General features: G+C 45.6%; 1 protein-coding gene across 3 annotated transcripts in view; it reads left to right on the top strand.

Annotated features, from left to right (window-relative positions):
* The window catches only part of plcb4b (phospholipase C, beta 4b), a 78,621-nt gene extending 63,012 nt beyond the window's left edge, over positions 1-15,609 (top strand). For 2 of the 3 annotated variants that reach the window (XM_030345548.1, XM_030345549.1), the window contains 13 exons: positions 3,559-3,763; positions 5,682-5,770; positions 6,478-6,634; positions 7,402-7,454; positions 7,912-7,977; positions 8,416-8,531; positions 8,770-8,845; positions 9,373-9,548; positions 10,023-10,124; positions 10,242-10,299; positions 10,960-11,046; positions 11,790-11,826; positions 14,811-14,927. In XM_030345548.1, the coding sequence (XP_030201408.1) occupies positions 3,559-3,763; positions 5,682-5,770; positions 6,478-6,634; positions 7,402-7,454; positions 7,912-7,977; positions 8,416-8,531; positions 8,770-8,845; positions 9,373-9,548; positions 10,023-10,124; positions 10,242-10,299; positions 10,960-11,046; positions 11,790-11,826; positions 14,811-14,896 (1,308 nt within the window). In that variant the 3' untranslated portion in view covers positions 14,897-14,927. Of the gene's footprint in view, positions 1-3,558; positions 3,764-5,681; positions 5,771-6,477; positions 6,635-7,401; positions 7,455-7,911; positions 7,978-8,415; positions 8,532-8,769; positions 8,846-9,372; positions 9,549-10,022; positions 10,125-10,241; positions 10,300-10,959; positions 11,047-11,789; positions 11,827-14,810 lie in introns of all 3 variants that reach the window. The other variant, XM_030345550.1, reaches the window with a different exon arrangement.
* The last annotated feature ends 3,088 nt before the right edge of the window (positions 15,610-18,697 follow it).

Here is an 18,697-nt window from a genome sequence, read left to right as displayed (position 1 = left end):
TACTACTGACGCTTAGACCGCAGGGTTTGAGCTTCTGACTGTGGTGTTGCTGACCACTCCTACGATGTGGACGCTGACATTGATGAACTCAGTGTTGACCCCTGCTCCTGAGCCCGGGTGAACCCGATGCTACTAGGTCGTGACAACGGAGTGTGTAGCGGTCAAACGTGTCTCAAACCCTGGTCATGGCAAAGATCTATGATAGAACCGTGGCCTAATCTGACATGGTGACCATTATGAAAGAACTCCTTGTAATATAGCCTCATCCTTGCTTTGGAGAGATACAAAGAGAGAGCGATTGAGTGAGAGAGACAGAGAGAGAGAAATTGAGTGAGAGTATAGCTGTGTCTAGATTAGGGCTGGGCGATATGACGATATCATACCGTGGACGATATGAAAGTGTCTACCGGGAGAGATTTGGCCATATCGTTTATATCGAGAGAGAAAAAAAATAAATAAAAATACAAATAAAAATAAAAATTATGTTGCACTGCACTGACTGAAGCAAGGCAGGTGTGAGACTCACCTGTTAACTTGAAAAAAAATCTCATTTGTATTGAAGAAACAGTTCTATTTTTACCACCAGCTATTTGCACAGCACATACATTTATTTTATAAGTGTATAATTAGTATTTAAAATATTTGTGTGATGCTGTGATTTTTATTTTATATTACACTGCACTGACTGACAGCCAGGCAGGTGTGAAGCACACCTTTAAAAAAAAATGTTATTTGTATTGAAAAAACAGTTCAATGTTTACAAGATGTTTGCACTATATGACACTGCAGTTAATGACAGATTGTTCGCTCCTTACTCCTTTGTAAGCATGGAAATTCAAGTTCAAAATAAAAGAAAAAACTGATCAAATGTGAAGTATGGTTATTTTAAGCCATTTATTATTTTAATTTACTTCAAAAAATACCATATCGTGATATATATCCATATCGTGATATAAAATTACTCATATCGTGATATAGATTTTGTCCATATCGCCCAGCCCTAGTCTAGATGCATGCGTGCATGTAAATGTGTTTTTCGTCTCTGTACAGGTACAGAGAAAAGGAGGGAAGTAGAGAGAGTCTATGTGTGTGTGTGTGTGTGTGTGTGTGTGTGTGTGTGTGTGTGTGTGTGTGTGTGTGTGTGTGTGTGCATGTGTGTATTTGTGTGTGTACTTGAGTGTGTGTGCATGGTTGTGCTACGTGTGTCTGCGTAGTTGTGTTACGTGTTTGTGTGTACGTGTGTGCGTGTGTGTACTTGTGTGTGTGTGTGCGTGGTTGTGCGTTGTGTGTGTGTGTGTGTGTCTGTGCGCGTGCGTGCTGTTCTCAGCAGAACGAGGAGTCTCTCAGCCATGACTGTGACTCGAGCTCCTAAAACACACCATCAATCACAGCCTGCCGCAGTGCTGCTCTGCTCTCACACACACACACACGCACGCACGCGCACACACACACAGTTGCATGCAAACACACACAAAGGCACGCAAGCCCACAAGCACACACGTATAAACATAGGGACACAAATACACACACACACATAGACACAGGCAAATGCACAGACTCACACTCAAAGACACACACATACACCGAAGCACACACACACACACACACATGCACACACTATCGCCCACACACGCGCATAGACCCACAAACACACACACACACACAGACACACACACACCCACCCTCTCGCTCTATCCCTCTCTCCCTCACACGCAAAAACACAAAACACACACACACATACTCTCTCTCTCTCTCTCTCTCTCTCTCTCTCTCTCACTTTCTATTTCTCTCGCAACGTAATCACAATGCGTACAAACATCTCTAACACGGTGCAGCATTATCAAGTTGGGCCATCACAAAGGGGTCTCTCTCTCGCTCTCACTCTCATGCTTGTGCTCGCGCTCTCTCTCTCGTTCCCTCATTTTCTCTCTCTCTCTCTCTCTGTTTCTCTCTGTCTCCTCCCTCCCTCTATCTCTCTCCCTCTCCAACTCTCTCTCCCTGGCCCTATCTCGCTCTACCTCTGTTTCACACACACATGAACTACCACACGGTTTAGACATGCACGCGTCGAATGCGCTCAGCTGCCTGCAACGTACCCAGCTGTCTTTTGCACGAGTCGCCTCGTCGCATGTGGAGGGAGACTACCCCCACACACACACACCCTTATCTCCCACCTCTGCTCCTCCTCTTGAGGTATTAATCACCTGCTCTGCTCCTCTCTCCTTTCCTCTCCTCTCCTCGCTTATCTACTCACACACTGCAAGGCCAACACTCACTGTTCGCTTCTTTGCAGACACACAAACACACACACACACACTCACATACACACACACACACACACGCAGGGGCACGGCTGCAAAAGTATGTACAAACACACACACAGTCCCACTTGCAGTGTACGCAATGTGCAAACGAAATACAAACACACACCGCACACACTGGCACGGCAGCAAGGTCGCACACCCACTCGCACATACAAACACACAGGCACACACACACTGACACACGCACCTACAAGCACGTAGTGAACATACATACATAGATGTATACTCACTCACAATATACAAACAAATAGACACACACCCACACACAGAAACACACACAACCTGCACCCCTAAAGCCAGCGTGCCGAGAGAGCCGCGATGCGTGGCGTGAATGTGCGTTAGGGTTTGCCGATGGCCTTGTCAGTAGTGAGACAGGTGGGTGTGTGTGCAGGCTTTTACCGGCCCCTGCGGGGCATGGCGTCTTCCTGTGTGCGTCCTCTAGTTTGCATCCCCCTCATAGATCGAGCCCCCCTAGATGGCGTCCCCCCCAGTTCGCGTCCCCCCAGTTCGCGTCCCCCCAGTTCGCGTCCCGCCAGATCGCGTCCCGCCAGATCGCGTCCCGCCAGATCGCGTCCCCCCAGATCGGGTCTCCCCCGGTCACGTTCTCCCAGGTCGTGTCCCCCCAGATCGTGTCCGTCCCCCCCCCCCACCCCCCCCCCCCCCGGCGACTCTCTATTTCCGACCTTCCCCCCGACGACTCTGTGCGTCTTCTCTTCTCTAAGAAAGAACGGATGATAAAACATGTTTTATTCTGTTCTAAAACCGCGCCGACCGGGAAGCCGCTGTAATTTAGCTTTATAGCTGCAATGAGCGGAGTCAAATTACCCACAATTCCCTGCTGTGAGGCTGATGGCTGACATTGACACGTTTTCTTGTTCCTTCCACTCTATTCTCCTACATTCCCTCTGTCTTTTATGGCACACTATTTCACTCACCTTTCTCTCACCTCACCTTTTCTTCTAACCTTTCCGTCTATCTATGTTCTCTCACTTTTTCTTCCCAATCTTTCTTCCTCCCTCGCTCTTTGAACCCCTCTCTCTTTCTTTCCCTACCTTGCTCTCTTTCTGTCTATAACTCTGTCTCTCCCTCTCTCTTTTTCGCCCTTCCCCCTGCTCCCTCCTCTCTCTCTTTCTCCCCCCCCCCTCCCTACCTCCCTCTCCTCCCCCTCCCTCCTCCCCCACCCTCCCCGCACACAACCCCATCTTTCTCTCTGATATCTCCTCCCCTCCCCCAGGTGATCCTGCCCGACCTGGCGGTGCTGCGCTTCGCCGTCTACGACGACAACAACAAGCTGATTGGCCAGCGCATCCTGCCCCTGGACGGCCTGCAGGCGGGCTACCGCCACGTCTCCCTGAGGAACGAGGGCAACAAGCCCCTCTCCCTGCCCACCATCTTCTGCCAGATCATCCTCCGCACCTACGTGCCCGACGGCTTCGGGGGTAAGGGGGCGAGAGAGAGGACGAGCGAGAGAGAGCGAGAGAGAGAGAGAGAGAGAGAGAGAGAGGGGGGGGGGGAGGGAGAGGGGGAGAGAGAGAGAGGAAGGGAGAGGGGGAGAGAGAGGAGAGGGAGAGAGGACGAGAGAGAGAGAGCGAGAGAGAGAGAGAGAGAGAGAGAGAGAGAGAGAGAGAGAGAGAGAGAGAGAGAGAGAGAGAGAGGACGAGCGAGAGAGAGAGAGAGAGAGAGGGGGGGGGGGGGGGGGGAGAGGGAGAGAGGAAGAGAGAGAGAGGAAGGGAGAGGGGGAGAGAGGAAGAGAGAGAGAGGAAGGGAGAGGGGGAGAGAGGAAGAGAGAGAGAGGAAGGGAGAGAGAGAGAGAGAGGAGAGGGAGAGAGGAAGAGAGAGAGAGGAAGGAGAGAGAGAGAGAGAGGGGGGGGAGGGTCGTCATGGGGATGGTAGTGGTGGTGGTGGTGGTGGTGGTGAGGAGATCGGTGAGGATGATGATGAAGACAGTGGTGATGAGGAGGAGGAAGATGATGAGGATGGTGAATATGATGATGATGATTGTGGTGTTGAGGAGGGGGAAGATGATGACGATGGGGATGAGGAGGAGGAAGATGATGATGATGATGGAGATAATGATGATAATGAGGATGATGAGGACCCAGATTTCGGTGGTGATGATGATGAGATAGTGTTTCGTATGATGAAAGAAGTAAAGTGAAGCGTGTGCATTTGTGTGTGCTTGTGTGTGTGTGCATGCATGCGTGTGTGCGAGCGCGGAAGCGCGTTATGTCTGTTTGTGCGAGTGTACATGCAATCGCGCAGTTGTGTGTGTGTGTGTGCCTGAGGTAGATCAGGTCTACCTCAGCGGCCATAAGCCAACTTTCTTCCATCCTCCCTCCTATCCGCTACCATTACCATTGTGTCACTCTCTCACACATCAGTCGAGCGCACACCATACACCACCTGACCCCCAGGCAGGCCGTGTGACGTAGCGCTCGGCGTGTCGAGGTTTGGCCCCGCCTTCAGGGATCCTCAAACGACGCGAGGAGAACCTCAGGGCTCCCTCTTCAGGCCCCCTTACATCGTCTTTATTCCTATTCATAGACGTCTCCCTCTCTCTCACCCCCCTCCCCCGTCTCCCACCCCTCCCCCGTCCCGTGGCGAGGACCTCTTAGCCGCCGGTGTGCACATTTAGAGTAATGGCACGGAGCAAATGATGATGGTGGCCGACGGGGTGGAGACAGACAGACAGACAGACAGACAGGCAGAGGCAGGGGCCGTCGTTATACAGAGCCAAGGGCCACAGTGCAAACAGTCATTACCAGACCCCACCAGCACTGTGTTCTGTGTGTGTGTGCACCCACACACACACCCACACACACACATACACACGCACACACACACACACACACACACACACACACACACACACACACACACACACACACACACACACACACACACACACACACACACACATTGCCATAGCCATACAAAATGTAATGTGTTTTTAAAGACATCCAGCATATAATCTTCAATATGAATATCTAAGGGTGTGATTGTCTGTCTGCGTGCTAGTGTGTGTGTGAGCTTGTATATGTGCACTTGTGCGTGTGTGGATGTGTGTGCATGTGTTTGTGCTCACGTGTGCATTTGTGTGTGTGTGTGTGTGTGTGGTTGCGTGTGTGTTTGTGTGTGTGTTTTCAAATGTGTTAAATGTGTATGTATCCAAGGAAAGCCATCCACCATTTCATGACTCTAGCTACAGTCTTCTGCTGCTGTTTGGATTGAATCTTTCCGCAGTAGTGAGTAGCTCTCACTTATTGCTTGGACGTGAAACCCAAAGCTCCCTCAGTCTCCCTAAGCGCTGCAGATACCTGGTTAACCCTGAGCCCGATGTGCCCTCTGTCACCTCAGCTATCGTGGACGCCCTGTCGGACCCAAAGAAGTTCCTGACAATCGCAGAGAAGAGAGCGGACCAGATGAAGGCCCTGGGCATTGATACGGTATGGGGACACACACACACACACACACACACACACACACTCGCGTACATGCACGCACGTACATGCGCAAGGACTTACACACACAGTCACACACACAGACACATACACACACACACACACGAGAGAGAGTCCAACGCTGCGATCATCCCTCCAGATGATTCATAGAACTGGAACAGCTCAACAATCTGTTGTTTGTTTCCTCTTCATCTTCATCGTCTTAATACGTAATACATCTTTCTAATATAATGTTAATACTTTTTCTTTGTTGCTATTTTTACATTTACTATCTTACATTTACCTACATATTATTGGTACCGTCAGTATGTCTTCATAGAATTTTAAAAGCTTTTAATATTGGCTATGGCAATGAGCATCATTCGGTTGGATTAGAAACAAAATGGGGCTGATTTGGTGCTAAATTTGTTCTAAATTCAGAATCAGCTTTTAAGTACATAACAGTACAATTATTATGCTTAGTACCCCAACTGCCACATAGCAGACACAATACAATATAAAATTAATAGATAAGTAAAAATAAGTACGACAGAAATAAGTAACAGAAATGTAGAGTGGTACCAGCCATGATTAATTCTAGGCTGAATTAAATAGGTGTTAGCAAAGTGTTAATCCTCACAAAGAAGGGTTACACGATCCGTAACCCACATATCTTGACGGGGGGGGGGAACCGTGTTCCTGTGTGGCTACAGAACGACATCGCGGACGTGCCCAGCGGGAGCTCCAAGAACGACAAGAAGGGGAAGGGCAAGGGGGACACGGTGAAGACCAGCGTCAGCCCCCAGGCCAGCTCCGACATGGCCCAGACCTCCACCGCCGCACAGAACAACACGGCCGAGGCCCGGAGAGGTGCACGCACACACGCACACACAGACACACACACACACACATACGAACACACACACACACATACGAACACACACACACACACACACACACATATAAACTCCAGACACACAGAACAACATGGCCAAGGTGAGGAGAGATACACACACACGTGCACATACACAACTATGAACACACACACATATAAACACAGACACACACAACAAACAACAAACAATACGCCAGAGGCCTAGAAAGGTACACACACACATAAGAACACACAAACACACGCACACACACAGAACATGCCAGAGGCCAAGAGTGAAGAGATGGTACACAAACATCTATGGACCCAAACACACACACACAGAACAACAAGTCTGAGGTTAGAATAGTTACACACAACTACACACAGGTGACCACACACACATACAAACGAACACAAACAAACAAACCCAATCATAGAGCAAAACTTCAGAGGCGAAGAAAGTATCAAACCCTTGGGAACACAATCACACACTCACACACACAGAACAACAAGCCAAAGGCCTAGAGAGGTACACACACACATATAGGAACACGCAGACACACACACGCACACACACAGAACAACACACCAGAGGCCAAGAGAGGAAGACACACGCGCATATAAACACAGACAAACACGCATGTTCGCAAACACACACATTCGTCCTGGTCTCGACATTGCATACCTGTGTGTAGTCTTTGCAAAGCAAACTCTTACTTCAAACGACGGGCCCAACCTTTGTTTTATCTTTCATCTCTTCCAGATACAGCTGCCCTGGTGCCTAACGTTAGCATCGACGACCTGAAACAGATGAAGGTGGGTGTAGCATCAGCCTAGAATTTAGACCAGTAACCATAGTGATGCAATGACATTGTTTTAGTATTAAGTTCATTTACTACTACTTTATATATACAGTACATACCGTGTATATACACATATACACAATATATATATCATATGTTGTATTCTTTTATATGTTGTTGTTTGGGAAAAGTAAATAGTAAGTAGTTCAGAATTATGATTACTTCTTGCCACTTGCTACTAAATGACCAATGGCATTCCCACAATAAACCAGTGGCCAGAAGCAGGCCATTAGTTTGGGTTGAACAAGTGTGGAACTTTGCTATGAATGGTTTTCAAACAACTCAGCCTAAGCCTGTATTTCTAGGTTGTGAATCTCTATGAAACAGCTATATAGTCCAGAATATTATCTGTGGCTATTTTTATACTGATTATTTTATTAATCAGTGTTTTCTGTTTTCTGTGTGTGCAGACGTATGTGAAGCTGATGAAGAAACAACAGAAGGAGCTCAGCTCTTTAAAGAAGAAGCACGTGAAGGTGGGTGACTGGAACGACCCGGAAGACACACAGCTTCAGGCTATAGTCTTATTACTCTTAATTGCTAATTCAGACTACAATAATAAATACTATTATCTTCTATATAATGATATGTATGTTATGTAGGGAAGACAAGGCAACTTTATTTATATAGTACTTTTCATGCAATGTATTTAAGATTTAGCAGAAAGCTAAAGGAAACATAAAAGTCTTCAGTTTTGTTGACTCATATATCTTCTATATAATGATATGTATGATATGTAGGTAAGATAGCATTTCAAAAAGTACCGTAGTAGTATTAGTATTCACAACAGACTTGCCCGTGCTGTGATTTCCTTCTATTGTACAGCTCTGTGAGTGCAAGCACTGCTCGCCCATGAATAAACAATTAGATTATGTTTAAATGCCTAATTCACTGTGATTGATGTGTACTTTTAGGATCAGAACGTCATGCAGAAGTCCCACTGCACCCAGGTGGACAAAATGGTGTCCCAGCACGAGAAAGACAAGACAACGCTAGAGAAACTCCTGGACAAAGCCATCAAGAAACGAGGGTAACTGACAATAACATGTGCCACCGAATATAACCGCCCAACATAAAGTAGCCTACATTGGATAGAACAGCCCAATATAAAGTACATGGAATGGAACAGCCCAACATAAAGTACATGGAATATAACAGCCCAATATAAAGTACAAGGAATATAACAGCCCAACATAAAGTACATGGAATATTAGACCATTATTCCAATGTTGGTTACATGACTCATAGTATGATTCATGTCTGTACAGGGAAAACCACTGCCAGGAGCTGAAGAAGGAGACGGAGGATAAGGTCCAGACGCTAACTACTGACCACAAAGCTAAGGTGATACTAATGCTAACGCTAATGCGAACGCCTCATGCGTGAACTGGCCAGCCTGCCGTGATGGCAGAGTTTGAAATGACTGCAGAGAGACTAACCTGTGTGTGTGTGTGTGTGTGTGTGTGTGTGTGTGTGTGTGTGTGTGTGTGTGTGTGTGTGTGTGTGTGTGTGTGTGTGTGTGTATGTGTCAACGTGTGTGTGTGTGTGTGTGTGTGTGTGTGTGTGTGTATGTGTGTGTGTGTGTATGGGTCTGTCTGTCCACGTGTGTGTGTGTGTGTGTGTGTGTGTGTGTCTGGTGTGTGTACGTGTGTGTATGGGTCTGTGTGTGTGTGTGCATATGGTCTGCGTGTTCACGCGTGTGTTTGTGTGTGCGTTTGTGTGTGTGTGTGTGTGTGTGTGCACGTGTACATTTGTGTGCACGTATGTGTGCTTACATGTACGTTTGCATGTCTGTGTCCGTGCGTCGACGTGTGTGTGTGCGTGTGCTTGACTCTGTGTGTCCATGTGTGTGTGTGCGTGTGTGCGTGCAGGTGAAGGACATCACGGCACAGCACACCAAGGAGTGGTCGGAGCTGACCAGCGGCCACAGCAGCGAGGCCCAGGAGATGAGGGACGGCCACGTGGGCCAGCAGTGTGAGCACCTCAAGAAGCTGCTGGCCAGCGTGCAGGAGCAGCAGACGGCCCAGCTCAAGGTCGTCCATGAACGGTACGGGGGGGGGGGGGGGGGGAGATAGACCTTGATGCATATAGGGTCGCAGTGAAAACTTTAGGTAAAGGTGTATGTGTGGGTGTGGGTGTGTGTGTGTGTGTGTCGGTGGGGTGGGCGGGGGGCTGAGAGTGAGAGCGTGTGATTCCAAACCTCAGTGTGTATGGGGTCGCGGCGAAACTTTAGGTAAAAGGGCTTGTGTGTGTGTGGGGGGGGGGGGGGGGGGGGGGGGACGACTGCATATTGATCGTTTTAACCAAAGCACAAACTACAACTAACTCCTACACTCGGACATTGATATAAAGGGGTGAAATGATTAAGTTCAATAAAGATGAATAAAAACGAAGATAAAAATGTTTAATTTTTATTAAAAGCAGCGGCATACAGAAATGTTTTCTAACCTGATTAAGAAGTATTTCGAGAAGTGTTTGTGAGCGCGTTGACTTGAGTCTGTGATTTTCATCCCGGTCCCAGGCAGAGCAAAGAGATGCGAGCCAACCAGGCCAAGATGTCAATGGAGAACAGTAAAGCCATCAGCCAGGACAAGAGCATCAAAAACAAAGCCGAGAGAGAAAGGTGGGCCCCTCTCTCTCTCTCTACCCAGTCTCTCTCTCTCTGTCTATGGTGCTGAATTCAATTCAGTTGGATTGAATTTGATGCCAACGCTCTCACGTTGCCTCTGCTTTCCTTCAGGAGAGTGAGGGAGCTGAACAGCAGCAACACAAAGAAGTTCCTGGATGAGAGAAAAAGGGTTTGTTACTCATTGTTTATTCTTTTTTTTTTTTTTTTTGGTATATATTTTGTGTGTATATCATTTGAAATTAAATAATACATGATATTTAATATTAAAATGTAATTCATATTTTATAATTTTTTGTGAACATTCAAAAAATATCTAATAAATAATTATAATGTTTTTATGTATTATGTTGCATTTACATGGTCATTGCCCTTTCAAATCCCCATGACCTGTTTCTCCATATAAAGGGAATGTTAGCTCAACCTAGACACACCTTGTAGCGCTGAGCTCCATGTGGATAATCTGATTGTGCTTCTGAACTGATGTTATGAATGTTACTGTATGTATGAGGCTGAATCAACACCAAGTCACGCCATACACACCAAAAATACAATCTGTAAGCGTAGGGTAGTACCATTGTATCTTCTGGCAAACATCTTGCCCATTAAAATATATCTTAATAAGAGCTAAATACTTGTTTAACAACGTTACGGATACCTTTTAACAAGAATTCACAATGTCTGGCATTAAAGATGGTTTTGAGGCTCACTTAAGTAAGGCAATAACGATGACACAGCCATCTTTGCATTCACGTGCTATAGTTTTATACCGAGTCGTCTAACCGTGGCTCTCTTCCCCGGCCTGCCCGCCTGTTGACCTCATCTCCAACAGCTGGCCATGAAGCAGCAGAAGGAGATGGAACAGCTGGAGAAGAACCAGAGGGAGCAGGTGGACAAACTGGACAAGTTCAACGAGCAGGTAAGGAACCGAGACGCAAGGACAACCAGGACAGCCCCCTGCACCCTATAGCGAAGAGCCCAGCTAAATGTGGTCCGGACTGCGTTACTTGAGATATCGTATCATACCATCTCCCTCTTTGGTTTTCGAAGGGGAGGACCGAAGACTGCAGGTCTTAGATCTCAGACTGTGATTTAAATCCATGTCTGGAGGGTTTTCTTGCTGGTTTTTACTTGTGTATAGATGGAATATCTATACCCTTGTTCAATATTCATAACAGTGACTTCAGAGTTTACCTGGACTGCACAGCCTCCTCCCTGACTCTCCTCAAAACACCCCTCTTATGCTCTAATGCTTATTGTATGTTGTACGTCCTGGCACTTAATGTACGCTCTAATTGTATGTTGTATGCCCTAGCACTTAAAAATAGTACTTAGCATCGTGTAGCATCTTATCCGTCAGAGATATAGGGTTGTTGTTCTTTCTTCTGAAAATTGTACTTATTGTAAGTGCTTTGGATAAAAGCCTCTGCTAAATGCACCGAATGGAAATGGAAACGTAGCAGTGATCGTAATACATTGTTGACAGGGGTGGACATGAAAATAGTCCATTCCGGTGTTTATTTCCAAGGGCATCGACCCAGTGTAAGACACGTGACTCTTCTTTGTTGCATTTCACATTGTCATCTCATGCCTGTGTGTGTCTGCCACGCGTGTGCACACATTCATTTGTCTTTTGCTATGATTTGCTTCCCTCGACAACAGCTTTTGAAATCACACCATGCAAACAAAAAGGGTCAAGGTAGGAATCTCCATGCCACGCAACACTCGCACGTCACTCCTTCCCCTGCTCCCCGTTGCCGTGCTCCCACGCACATCACAAAACATCCACAGTTCTTTTCACTGTAGTCACTACTCTATAACAAAGATGCTAGTTTATGCTTGCATCTTTAAATAATCATATTTGTGAATGTAATGTTAATGTGAGCTAGCGTAGGTTAAGCCTCTTCAAGCACTTAACTGGTTTCTCTGCTTTTAGTGTTAATAATTCTTAGCGGTTGTTGAATATTTAGTATCGTTTCCGATGATAAAGCTGTGACCTTTTTATCTCGCAGAATAATTTAGACGGTCAAAAGTACAACTTTAGGAAACTAGCAAGCTACTCTGTATAAGGTAGTTCCTTCTAAACCCAATGAGAAGGGAGAGGTTTACGACAAAACTATACAAGACTAAACTTGCGGTCAATAACATGTTTTTTAGTGGTTAAAAACTCATCAACGACAATATAAATATATAATAATCCTTCTTTAACTTATGTGTTTAGTAACATGAATTTGTTTCTCTATTGTTTTTACGCCATCACTTTTGTTTCGTTGTGATAAAATTTGTATTTTCTTACACGAGATGGTATTACAATCTGGATTGCACTGTCATAGATATGAATGACATGATGTATGCATGAATATGAAATATGAATATTGTGTTGTAATGGTCCTGATCTGCTACATGGTTTGTTTGAGGGGGGGGGGGGGGGGTATATTAACATGTGACTGCATACAAATGTGTCCACAGACATGGTGACTAATGTATGATAGCATTATTGGCCCTTAACACTAATATTCAGAAACAACACTGCCTCAAAAGGCTATTGGCTTAAGCAACACCTGTAGAGGCATATACTTTCCCCTGAACTTTTAAACGTTGCAAACGTGCAAAAACATAATTATACATTTATGTGGAATTCAGTCCAATGCTTAAAATATATCTGTGGCATTCAGTAGGCCAATGCTGTGTTAAAGTGTGTAAAGTATGACCAAGTGTTTCTTTCTGTTCAATATTGAACTTTATTTAAAGGTTGGGTATGGGATTTGCGATACGCCAGGAGATTTTGAAAACACACAACTCAAATGGTCTTACCCGCTCTCCTTCAACGCTGACTCTGACTCCACCCATTCCAAGTACATGGACGCGCAATCATGCACGAGCGCGAACACAGATGCGCGAGAGCGAGCCAGGCTAGCTAGGTTGGAGTTTAGGGTTGTCTTCTAGTGCTAGGTCCAAATGTGGATTAGCTAGTTAGCTAGCTCCAGTAGCTACCGCAGGATAACAACAAACAGAAGCTTGCTCTGTGTTACGAGGTTTGAGTACGTGCACGAAGGGGTAACGCGCGGGGAGCGGGGGAGGGGGAGGGGGAGTGCAGTAAGACCGTTTGATTGACGTACTTACTGTCCAATGCCACTCTGTGGTTCTGGAAATCATTTGGCTGGAGTTTTCGAGCCCTGCCCGTTCCACAGATGATTGACTTGTTTAACTTTCATGTCAGTACTTCTAACTCAGTGGCTGTAAGTGGGTTATGAAAAGAATTTCAAGTAATTTTGCAAAAATGGTCAAAAAAAAGAATTCCATACCCAACCTTTAATGTCTGTCCCTATAAAACAATAATGGTAAAAAAAATCAATACAAAACATGACAGTAACTAAGTAAGTCAAACCATCCAATCTGAAGGCTCCACTTAACCACTCCCCTTACTCACTTCCACCAATGCAAAGCAGAACTGAGTAGGGGAGGGCTTAGCCTAACTATTTTGTGAACGACCCAGAGAAACGCAACGCGAATTCAATGTGAACATGTATGAGACTTTAATCAAATCCAGGAAGATTTTGAAATTCCGCCAAACATTTTTTCTAAAGTGTCTCAAAAAGAGGGCATGTCCGGGCAAAAGAGGACGTCTGGTTACCCTACGTACGGGAAACCCATTTGATTCCTACCTGTTCCACTCTTAAATAGCGGCCCAAATTGGTGGCCGCTATCCTGGTAATGGATACGCAATTCAGGCCAATAATGCTTACTATCATACATTAGTCACCATGTCTGTGTACACATTTGTATGCAGTCACATGTTGATATACCCCCCCCCCCGCCGACAAAATCACACTCTGAACTCAGTTCAGAACCTGAGAGCACTGTAGTTGTTTAGCAGCTCCCACAGGTTTATCTAGGTCGTTTCCTTCGATAGTCACCCTTACAAGAACAAAACAAAGCCACCATCTTCGCAGAGAATTCAAAATGTACGCCTCAGTCTCTTAGGGCCCTATCTTGCATTCGGCGCAATTGACTTAATCACTGGCGCATGTGTCGTTGCTAGTTTGCAACTGTTGCAGAGCGTTCTTTTCCCTCCTGCTCCACGCGTCGGTGAATTAGGGAATGATCTTGCGCCCCAAGGGGCGGCTCGGCCAAAGGAGGAGGCGTGTTCTGGCGCAAACGTTCCCTGGTGCTATTTTGACGTTTCAGAAACTGCTTCTTTGTTTTGAGCCAAAGAAAAAAAAAAGAATAATAATAAAAAAATTGCGCAAATCACGCGATAAAAAAATTAACGCCGTTAAAATTAGTTTGCTTTAACGCCGTTAATAACGCGTTTAACTGACAGCACTAGTACACACTGAATCAAAACTTGCGGATATGTTTAGTTTGTGGGCCCCAATTGGACCCTTAAAGCATTCCTGGGAGGGTGACTTCTCTGTTTGAAATATCAGAAGATTGTCAAAATTTGCGCCAAGGTTGTGAAATCGATCAGCCACGATTTCGAATGGACGCCGAAATGCACACCTAAACTGAAAAATGGGTTTGTTTCTTTGCGTGAATGTGAAGGTGTCATGTGTATGATGTGACAGGGAAATCAAAACAAAACAGACAGTGTGTGTGTGTGTGTGTGTGTGTGTGTGTGTGTGTGTGCGTGTCCGTGCGCGTGTGTGTGTCTCTAACGGTGTGTTTGCCCGTCCCCACCAGGCCAAGGACATGCAGCAGATGGTGAAGTTGGAGGAGGAGATGGACCATCGCCGACCAGCAACAGTGGTGTGAGCGTCCAAGACTAAGAGACACTTGAGAGAGAGAGAGAGAGAGAGAGAGAAAGAAAAAGCGAGAGACACACACACACACACACACACACACACACACACACACACAGATGCACACGTAGATGCATGCGTCCTCCACCCATCACACACTGGTCCCACACACTCTCTTCATATTTCTGTGCCATAAACCAGACAGCTATCGGCCACCGCCCTTGAGGTAGCAAATGTACGCCGTCACGAGATACACACAAAACAACAGTAAATTTCACGGCCCTGTGTTCATCGCAGTCGCACATATCGTAATGCGACCCCCCCCCCCCCCCCCCCCCCCCCCTTCATTATCCAGCAGTTTGGCCCCGCCCCAATGTGGAGAGCCACCCAGTAGCTTTGGAGAATAAACCAACCGAGCCTCCAGGACGCAACAGCTTGCATCTGATTGGCTGACAGGTATCCAGCCTTGAGAAATAGCGTTCGATGGCTGCGTATGGAGTCTAGTTTCCCGTGAGGTGTTTTGCTAAACGTGGAGCCACCCTTTAATATCTTCGAGCCGCACTACTGGTGTTCTTTGGATCGGCATATGGTGTGTTCAGTCACTGAAATCAAAGACTGAATACATAGTATGTGAGATCCAAAGAGACACACGCAAACACACACACACACACACACACACACACACACACACACACACACACACACACACACACACACACGCAAACACACACACACACACACACACACACACACACACAAACACACACACACACACACACACACACACACACAAACACACACGCAAACACACACGCAAACACACACACACACGCAAACACACACACACACACACACACACACACACACACACACACACACACACACACACACACGTGTCCCTTTTTACCAGTTTAGGCTCTATGGTACTCGTTTTTTTACTGTCTTGGTCCAGAACACAAACTGCTGCTAGTGGTGGACACAGAACCAATCATGCACTTCAACCTGTACTCACACACACACAAGCTAACACAAACACACACACACACACACACACACACACACACACACACACCCACGCACACAGACAGGGCACAAACAGGATTGCTTTCTTGTGGGATGTAACAGATATCAGTTCACGTTTTGGTTTATCTTTTGTCTTCTTTTTTTAATCGGTACCCGATAAACACAAAAAACCACTGCAACACAGTTCTACACGCTGATGTGGAAAGAAGGAAAATATTATGTATAGCGTTTTAATTTCAAGTCGGCACAAACTATAAAGAAGTGAAATATTCTGTATGCTAACACACCGGTTCTGTCCTGGGCACTTTTTGATGTGGTGTAGGCTGGCTTTACCAATACGGGCCAATGTACTGGCCTACTACTGTAAGTTTGTTTTCTGTATTTTAATAAGAATGTAAACAAAGAGAATCACTGTATTGCGGAGCGGGAAAGCCTTAGTATCACCTAGTCACTACACTGCAAGATATTTCTGTATAGCTACGTATAATTTTACTGTTATTCTTTTTCTATTGTTCCATTCACTATCGCCCTCTTCAAAACGCTAACGTTGGGTATTTCCTCTAAGAAGTTAAAGTTAAGAGCGCACCGAGGGGTGACTTGGTTTGAGGTTTTCACTCAGGGTCCGGATTCACCAACTCCAGCGTTGTTTCGAACCGCTGCAAAGAACAGCGGGCGACAACGTGACCATGACATTGTACAGCCGCCATGGCAACCAACACTACCCCGCTTCTACAGCCCCTTTTTCGGAACACGCCAGCGACAATGTTTTTCCGATTGTGAACGACAAACGTTGCCTCTGGCTGTGGTCGTTTTTTTTTGGTTGTTTTTGTATTTTATCGGTTGGTTTAGTTTTTGAAGAACTTTTGCCAGGAAGTAGTCACAGAAGCTCGGTACTGCGTGAGGGAAACAACGTTGACGAAACAACGTTGCCATGGTGAGGATCGTGGACGTCGGCTGTCAGTTACGAAAGTTCGGCCATGATAATAAAATGTATGGTACTGTACCGTTTGCCCGGATCCCATGTTCATCGTGGTTTGTCATAATGATGATGAGGATAAAGGTGTTCGGTTCGAAGGGGATAGAAGTTATTTTAGATTTTTATTCTGGCGTTTAATTCTGCTGTAGCACAAACAACAAAGGGGATTAGGCAAAGATACCATTGTACTGTAAATTCTGGAATGTACCATGTACTTTACTTTTACTTTTTGACCAAAATGTGTTGAACAGATCTGTCGTTACAGGCCATGGGGATAGAAGGGTTCCAATGGGTACTGGGAAGGACAGTGGGTTATTTTATATATTGCTACTACGTTTTTCTTTTCTTTCTCTTTATATTTACTTTATTCCCCCCTCCCCCAACAACCACACTTTAAAGTGGAAAGGAAGCAATCAAATAAAACATGTCTATAGCACTAGTTAAATATTTAAATATACCATAAATACAAATAAAGTCGGAAATATGTCCCGTTATTCAGAATGAAGCACAAACACGTTGCATTAATTACAATGTTTTCAGCCTGTGCGCCGCCATCTCTGTTTTCAGAATACGATGACGTCACGAGAATGGTTGGTATTAACATTCTATGTTGTTTACATAGCGGCTCATAGCCTCACAGGTAGCTTACTGCCTCAACAAAATGGATATGGACGAATTGGATAGACCCACCAATGAGGGCAGGCATCCAATTGCCTATGCTTTTGAGCCAGTAAGAGAAGTCGGAGTTTTAGTGCCCCCAACAGAGCCTGACTATGGAGGAGAAATAGATGAAGAAGAGAGAGATGTATCTGAGCGCACAGGAAACAATCGGTGGTGCTTGTGTGGGGTTTGTGTCCCTATGTCCACGAAATGAACCTGTAGTAATGCAGTGTAAGATATGTATATATATTGCACATTATATATTATTACATTATTATATATTTTTATATATATATAATAATTATTATAATATAATAAGATAAGAAAAGTAAAGTACACGGGTGCAGCAGCTGGGCTCCATGCTGCCTTACAGTTCGTTAATTTCATGATACAAGTAATTGTCGTGCCATTTGGGTGTGCACGTGAATATGCGAAAATAGTGCAACCGACGGTGTTTGCAAATGGATTATTTCCGATAACAATGGATTATTTTGGCGATGGATTAGAAATTATCAAGAGCATGGAGCGAGCTAGTCTGCAAACAAGACAATCTTCAAACAGTGAGTGTACTTGTACTAATTTATCTGTTTCTCTAGTAGTAGAAGCTAAGTGTACCTCTCGTTCCTCTGCCTGGCAAGCACGTTTCTGCGCTCTTTCGCTGCGCATAAGAGCAGCGCCCGGGTCCGATCTGACGGGTATGTCCGTGTCTCCAGCACTATATCCACTAAAATTAAAAATAGTTGGCACAGCATCTGGCTTCAGGCGATTGGTGGGACGACGAACAAATCTCCCATCTTCAGAAAAAGCTCCCTCTTCGATGTAATCAGCCTCTATAAAGTGGTCGCTACATACTCTCTGCCCTGGTCCCATGGGGGCTGAGGCGTTTCAATGCAGCTAACCATCTTCGGAGCACTTCAGGCTTCTTGACGGGAATTACATGGAAATGAACTATTCTACCGCTCTCCTTTAACCGATAAAATTCGTTTGAACAGCCAGGGGCAATACAAAAGGACCCCCCTGTTCTTCTTCCAATATCCGACATGTTTATTTTAAAGAGCCAACCATTCTGATGACGTAGCGCCTGCGTTTTTAAAACATGGCTGCGCCCTAGAGGCGAAAGTCGTTATAAACATGTCATTTTACGGTGAAACTACTTGAATTTCAGTATT

The sequence above is a fragment of the Gadus morhua genome, chromosome 21 (genome assembly GCF_902167405.1).
Source record: "Gadus morhua chromosome 21, gadMor3.0, whole genome shotgun sequence".
Lineage (NCBI taxonomy): Eukaryota > Metazoa > Chordata > Actinopteri > Gadiformes > Gadidae > Gadus > Gadus morhua.
The sequence above is the reverse complement of the archived record's forward strand: the minus strand, read 5'-3'. Positions and strand labels throughout refer to the sequence as shown.